This window comes from Montipora foliosa, chromosome 6, assembly GCF_036669935.1.
Source record: "Montipora foliosa isolate CH-2021 chromosome 6, ASM3666993v2, whole genome shotgun sequence".
Lineage (NCBI taxonomy): Eukaryota > Metazoa > Cnidaria > Anthozoa > Scleractinia > Acroporidae > Montipora > Montipora foliosa.
The window spans coordinates 52875425-52882924 of NC_090874.1; the positions used below are offsets into that span (position 1 = coordinate 52875425).

Below are 7500 nucleotides of genomic sequence, written 5' to 3' on the forward strand. Positions count from 1 at the left end.
TCCACAGAAGAAACAGAGTCTAGGTTTGTTCCTTCCCTTTATGCAAAGTTGTGTTCTGTTTATGAAAATAAAATAATATTATAACTTACTTTTCTGCAGCACGCAGCTTATGATGTCCATTAGAAAGCACTGCCATACTCCAGTCGACACAGCGGGCAAACCCTTCACGCAACAGGAGTTCAGCAATATTTCCAGCCTTATTACCGGCAAATAAAAGGGACAAAGTTGGTTGTGAATGTTTCATTGGAGAAGGTGGTTTTTTGTCCACTAAGACTAAATGAGGAATACCTTGGCAGCTAACATTAAATTTTTCTGTCAAAAGGGTGGAGTATGAGGCAGTGTGCGCAGGAGTTCTTTAAACAACATTGTTAGTTCACGCTCCGTTTGTTGATTTTCCAGCCCCAAATCCTCAGTACACCAGAAGCTTGACCACCTCCCCACCCACCCCCCCCCCCCCCCCCCCACCAACTGAATATCAGCTGGTTTAGAGAGGTGAAGCTGGCTTGAAATGGCCAGACCAGTTGTAAGCAAAGAAAGGGATAGACCTCTTTCATACCTGTGGCCAAAGAAAATTATTCTTTTGTTTCAATGCTAATAAGCCTTTCTAGCCTTGCTACAACAGGCAAAATTGTTTCAAAATGAGGCCAGTAAGTCTAATCAACATAAATAAGAAAGGATGTAAAGGTGGTCACCATTTATGAAAGTGGTCTATTTGAAAAGGAACTTGACAAATATTATTTTAACAACAGGCTACCACAATACCCCTCCCCATTGATAAACACTTTGTAACTTATCAAAAAGGAAGAGATCAATCCAAAGCATGCCTACACTCACCGGATGAATTATTGTGCCAATATAATTCTGGTTTGATACACCTGAAATGATATCACAGAAGGTAAAAAGAGCAACTTGAGCTTCATGCAAAACACTGTGCATGTATGGGAGAACAACACACTGTACATACTGCACTTGAATATTCACAATTTTGCAATCATCTTAAACAAATAACTATAATTATTTTTATACGGTTCTTTGAAATTCCCTCCAATGTACAGAGCTGGCTGTAGTATTATTACCAAATGAATACATACAATGTACATACCTGCTGTCATCATGAGGGTTTTATTGGAGCGCATAGTTTCTACGGGAGCATGCCCTTGCTTACCCCCGACCTCGATTTGCGGACATGAGTGGTCACAAGACTACAGCCTCTCCCACGATTTTGAGAAATTTGGTGGAAAACTAGCTCGGGAAGGCAGGGACGCTACTCCCTGAGACCACATATGGAGACCCCTATGAAGAAGCAAGTGGAGAAGGAGAGCAAGAGCGTTGGCTTGGAGAAAAAGTATGCCATGAATCGAGCAAGATGGAGAGTGGGAGTTAGAAAGATTGCTGACAAATTGGGGTAAATCCAGCCACCCCCGTTTACGGGGATAAACCCAGATCAAAATTGGATTGATGATGAATACATACCCTCCAAAATTATCTTGACTTCTCTTTGCAACAAACGGCTCTCTGTGAAAAACTTTGCCTACGGAAAGAGATGTCACCGGTAATGACAAGATGTCAGATCTATTAACTAAACAGACACTTCAAGTAGCTACAAGTAGAACGTCAAGGAAACAGAACTACAATCTATTTCAAGTGGATCCATAATCAAATAATACAAACATGCAGCTACCATGTATACACAGGTATGTACATTGTGTGTATGTACATGTAAGAGTTTCAATTACATGTGTAAACTTTGGATTGTCAAAGGTAGCAAGATGTAGGTAATTAGAGATGACTTTAGTTATTTTTTGTCCTTGTCCATCAAACTTGGCACAATGATAATTATATCGTATTACAAGGTGAACAATATTGAAAGAAAGGTTGCAAGATCTATGAGCATTGAAATAAGGCACAATTATTTTGAAGAAATACATGTATGTGTTGCTTGTCCCTATTGTTAAAATATTATTGCTTTTTTTTAGTTTTAGTGTGCAAAAAAAGGAGAAGGTTCATGAATCTGACTTGTCCCTATGCAGTCGCAAAAAGGCTGATACAAGGCTGATGCTTCAAAATTCGGCTTTGAGAATGTGATGTTGCCAACTGTCAAAAAAGACATTGCAGGTTTATCCACTGCTAAATTTCATGACCTTGCTCTGTCTGAGCTTTGAGTAGCATTTGGGTAACAATATATCTGCTAGTACATGTTATTGCTTCTAGCATGGGTCAGCAGAATAAAGGGCTCCACTTTACTTTCACAGTTTTAGTTGATGTGACCATTATATGTCTTTATTTGCCAGGATAAGCAAGATGACAGTGTCGAAGGCATGGGAGATAGACAGTAAAGTGACAGAAGCTTCAGTACCGGCGCGTCGATATCAGCCATGACTGATGCTAAAATTGATAATAATAATATTATTACTGTCCTTTAATGCTTCAGTGCTCATGTATGACCCACCCAAGCACGTGTACATGTACAATGTAAAGATACACAAGGGAAGTGATGTTGAATCTATACATGTACCTCCAACAGCTGACGCACAACACAAAGAAAAGCTGCAACGCAGATTGGTCATTGTTGGGGAAAGTGCTTGGAAATATCACCTCAACTTCCTTCTCCAAGAAACTGGGGCTGGGAACCAGTACCTTACCAAGCCTGGGAACTGTTGTGGACAAAGATTTCTCAGGCATTGCAAAGCCGCGAAGAACTCTTGAAGTGCAGTTGCAAGAGCAAGAGATGATTCACTGGACAACGTAATTTTATTTTGTGCAGAGTTTCCAAGCAATTAATGCACTCTGTCATTGTGGAGGACTGCGTAATAGGCCTTAATCTGTAGTCACATACAGTACATTGATGTTGATCACAGTGTATAATGTACACTGCTAGATTCAATACTAGTTCGAAAGATTGTCACAGGCTCTTTTCTTGACGGCTTAAAACATAAAGATAGAGGGTCATAATTATATTTCCATTCTCATACAGCCTGTCACTGTGACAGTTCTTTTAAAGGCATCAGGTATACATTGTAGGTGTGATTTGTATGCTTTACTAATTTAAAATTACATTTGTAGCTATGTTGAATAGCATAAACAACCGTAGACAGGCTGCACTCGTAGACAAGCTGCACCCCTAGTTTAGAAGCTCAAGACTTGGAAAAAATAAATTCTGACGAAAATTCATCATACCTGAAGTAGATGTGCTTCATTCTGTAAATGTACATGACTGGTGATTGTATTAGTTTTAAGTCCCAGTCACCTTGGATCTGTCATTATTTAATTACCAGATACACAGTAATTAAAGTACATGTAACCCTCCAATAAATTAAAATGTAATGGGATGGATCTCAATGGGCTCTCTACACAATATTGTTCACCATGTCATTTATAAACTACATTGTATCATTGTGCAGCCCAAGTTTCAATCACAATGATGCTTTTACTACATGTATGTATTTTGTCTGTCGAACACTTGACAACAATATTGAATAATATTATTATTACCAATGAATATTGCCAAACTTACTTCATCAGAGAATGGCTCTGGAATTTCTTTATCTCCTTCACGTCTGATCATAGGACACTAAAATAAAAACAAATGGAAATTTGGATGGCTTTAAAGTACATGTAGATGTATTCAGGTTAACAAGACAGCTGCATTTTAAGATGCTGCAAGTGAGCACTCTTTTTGTGATTTCCAACTTCCATTCTTCTAATGCTAACCTTAATTCCAGTAAACATCACTGTCACATGGTAGAAGTCTGGCAGCAAAAAGGCTCTCACTGAGCAACCGTCACGGACATGTTCAATAACAGCTGAAAGATCAAAATAACATTGAACAAGTACATGTATTAAATACATGTAGTGCAATGTACAAAATACAGAATGGGTATATTTATTAGTCTACATAATGTACTAATTATCATAAATTTAAATTAATTCTGTACATGTAAACAAAGAACCAGCCTATAAAGGGTACAAAGTAAGGTATGGTTTTTTTGCTATGACTTGGTCCTTTACTGCAACAATTTGTGAATTGAAAACGTTTATGTATTCTGCTAAATACAGAAGAACTTTCCTCTTTTTCAAACAACTCTCCCTTTCTATTCAGAATTTGAAATATGGTATTTACCAGACTGAGTATGCATGCTTCAGACAATAATAATTATGCTTTGAAATGTAATAATGTAATGTATATAATGTGCAACGTAACTTAAATAAGTGAGAAAGTTTCACCAAAAATTCAAAATCAATACATAAAAGGAATAATTTATTATATTTTACAGGCCACTAAATAAAATAATTAATGCATACTAACAACATACCCTAGAGTACATTGTACACAACAGAAAATGACCTGGAAATCGCTAAAGAGATGTCTACAGTAAAACTTTATGCTGATACAAAACAATTACTCATAACTCTAAAGTCCGCCCACCGCGATTAGCCTGTGCTATTTGTGGGCAGAGACAAGACTGTACCTTTTTGTATCTGTTTTCATTAAAAATACTTATTACTATTATAAAATACTTATTATTATTTTAATATGGGAGCCGACTGTTAGGGGCGGCTCCGATAATCAGCTAAAGTAAACAAAACTGCTTGTCGAACGATAAAACACAGGTAATGATAAATTAAATTGATAAATTACTCTAAAGTCAATACATATAAGTGTTACAATATTATTACATTTTATTACTCTGAGGGATCCCTAAAAATGATGAATTTTACTATCCTTTTTGACCCCATAAATACATGTAGAAGCAGACACCCTCAACCGCTTCTGATAGGATCACTCAGTGTTTAACTTTTTCCCGAGGTACTGTGGTTTTCCCTTCTCCTCAAAAACCAATATTTGACCTGATTTGAATTAATTGTTAATTTCAATTTACAGTACCCCCAATTAGTGCTGTAACATGATGTACAGCACTAGAATGACTAGATAAAGTTCCTTTCCTTTCAAGGAGAAGTTCTAAATAATAATAATAATTCTTATTATTTATATTGTGTTCTTGTTCATTATGATAATTCTTTTATTTTGTTTTTTTTTACTTTATTTTATTTTATTTTATGCAATATCAACCAATCACCAAAATGAACTGACAAAAGAAGAGATACCATCAAATTCTTTTCCATTATTGGCATCCAGGAAGTGCCTTGGATTCTCTACATTCCATTTGATTTCCCTGATATGCTGTAAGTAAAAGTGATGAAACTAGTCTTATTTACAAAGTTCTAATACCCGTTAAGTGATACAAATGAAATGAAATGCAATTATAATAATTAATTTGGTTAACTGCCACAACCTTAGAATTTTTTTTTCACTCAACAGAGCATTGTCAAGTGGAATGTTGCAACAATGTCAGTATTAATGACGAAGTGATATATGAAATGGATCACATATGAACTGCGGATATGAAATCAAGTGAAGCTATGATCCTCGCAGTTATAAACGCAATTTTTGAAATTGCCTAGAGAAGCCTGAAAAATTCAGGACTTCAACAGGGTTTGAACCCGTGACGTCGTGATACCGATGCGACGCTCTAACCAACTGAGCTATGAAGCCACTGACGTTGGGAGATGGTCACTTGTGGGTTCTAATGTTCCCGTGAGGAATGAATCAATGATGAAGTGATACATGTATATGAAATGGATCATATATGAACTGCGGATATGAAATCAAGTGAAGCTATGATCCTCGCGAGTAAGCAACAAGGTGACTCAAGCCAAAGCACATGACAATGCCCTGCAAACCTCCCTGGAGTCCTCCCCCCCCCCCCCAAATATTTCAGGAGAACCGCTGCAATAGCTTGGTTTTAACTTTGCCTTAGAAATGATATTTAGTCCAATGTAATGCAAGCAAGCAACATGTGTAGCAATATATACCAATAATTTGTACACACAACTGACTTAAATATAATCTTCTTGGGTGCCTCTTATGAGGTATGAAAGCAAGCCACTGATCAATCAGCTCTGTGGTTTGATTTTTAATTAATCTACCTGCTGCTGTTAGATCTATGGGGAGGGTGCAGGGGATGTGCACCCCCTGTGATGACCTGTGGCTTTCTAATAGAACTGGTATTCTACCAAAAAAAAGTCACCAGTCAGCTACATGTATGCCATTCCTTTGTGGTGCACCCCCTGCTAAGAAAAATCCTGGAACCACCCCTGTTATTACATGTATAATGTGGTGTAGCCACAAATCTAACAAGGAGACCAAGGAGCAAGCAAAGGTTCATTCAAATGTGAAAAACCCCACACTTACAGGGACGTCCCCAAGTGCAGGCAGCTGGCTAGTTTTATTCATTCCCAGTGACCTTCTCAGTGATATCCCTGAGCTCAATGGATGACGTACAGAGCAGTTAAGACAAGGGACAACTGCTGTTACAGCATCCCATTGCCTAAAATTTATACATTGTATTAAATTGGTCACCTAAAAAAGGGAAAAAAAAAAGTCTTAAAAAACGGTCAAGTAAATTACACTCACACTAGAAGCATCTGCACTCCACTTTCCTCTTGCCTCTGTCTTTGCCATCTCTTCAAGGTCAATTAACTTTGTTTGATCACTAAAAAATAAATGTTAAATTTTTAAAGCAAATTGCTGGGTTTAGGGTACATGTACTCTTGGTCAATCAAGAAGTGTTCTTGGTGGAGGCAAGTCTTGATGGTCTCAGTGCAAGACAGGAGATAGGGAGCAAGTCATGGGATCACATCCAATAATTATTACAAAATAATACAAAGGTCAAAGGCACCCCTTACCCTTAATTCTCACTACTACGAACAGCTACATGTAACATTGTGATTGCAGACAGGTGACGAACAAAAAAAGCTGGAGAATTTAGTTGCACATTATAACATTATAGGGACTCATAAAAATCTGTGTAGCTTGGCTACATTGTATGCTATCCTCAATTGTTCGACACTAAAGGGAAGAATGGCAAGGTTGCAAACTGGGTATCATGCTTACTGTTACAGTAGTAACAAAAACAAGATTCAAGGTGGAGTAGGATCTTGAAACTTGTGGGCTTCAGTTGTGCAGTTAAAAAGGAAAATAGTCACAGTCAGAATACTAACTCTGAAGGTTTGATGCCACCACGCCTGACTTCTACGAGTCCTTCAGAAACTATCGACTCTGTTACATTCTCAAGTTCCTCCCCTTAAATGAAAACAATAAATGATCTGGATAACAATAAAATTCTGCTAAAAGAGCAAAACGCAGAGCTTGTCTAAACCAATGACTCCTACAGGAGTGAGACTTTAAATGTTACTCTAACGCAAGATGATTTTACTCATCAATAAGAGGTGGCTCAGGAGTCAATGGGTTAACAAAAAAACAATGTGGGACTGTAAGCAAGGACGACGACAAAGGCTATGCCGTTACTGTAATAATTCAGGGAGAAAATGCACGTGCAGGGCATGCAGAACTATTGTTTTTGCCAATTAAACCTATTGTTACATGGCATTCTCATAGCAGTTGTCATCGTCCTCACTTAAGGTCCCTACCATAATTAT

General features: G+C 37.6%; 1 protein-coding gene across 1 annotated transcript in view; it reads right to left on the reverse strand.

Annotated features, from left to right (window-relative positions):
- The window catches only part of LOC138007728 (staphylococcal nuclease domain-containing protein 1-like), a 34617-nt gene that overhangs the window by 22817 nt on the left and 4300 nt on the right, over positions 1–7500 (reverse strand). The window contains exons 4-11 of the mRNA XM_068854788.1: positions 7063–7144; positions 6476–6554; positions 5107–5182; positions 3712–3803; positions 3515–3571; positions 1474–1531; positions 835–875; positions 90–196 (exon numbers count right to left, since the gene is read on the reverse strand). Coding sequence (XP_068710889.1) covers positions 90–196; positions 835–875; positions 1474–1531; positions 3515–3571; positions 3712–3803; positions 5107–5182; positions 6476–6554; positions 7063–7144 — 592 coding nt within the window. The remainder of the gene's footprint in view (positions 1–89; positions 197–834; positions 876–1473; positions 1532–3514; positions 3572–3711; positions 3804–5106; positions 5183–6475; positions 6555–7062; positions 7145–7500) is intronic.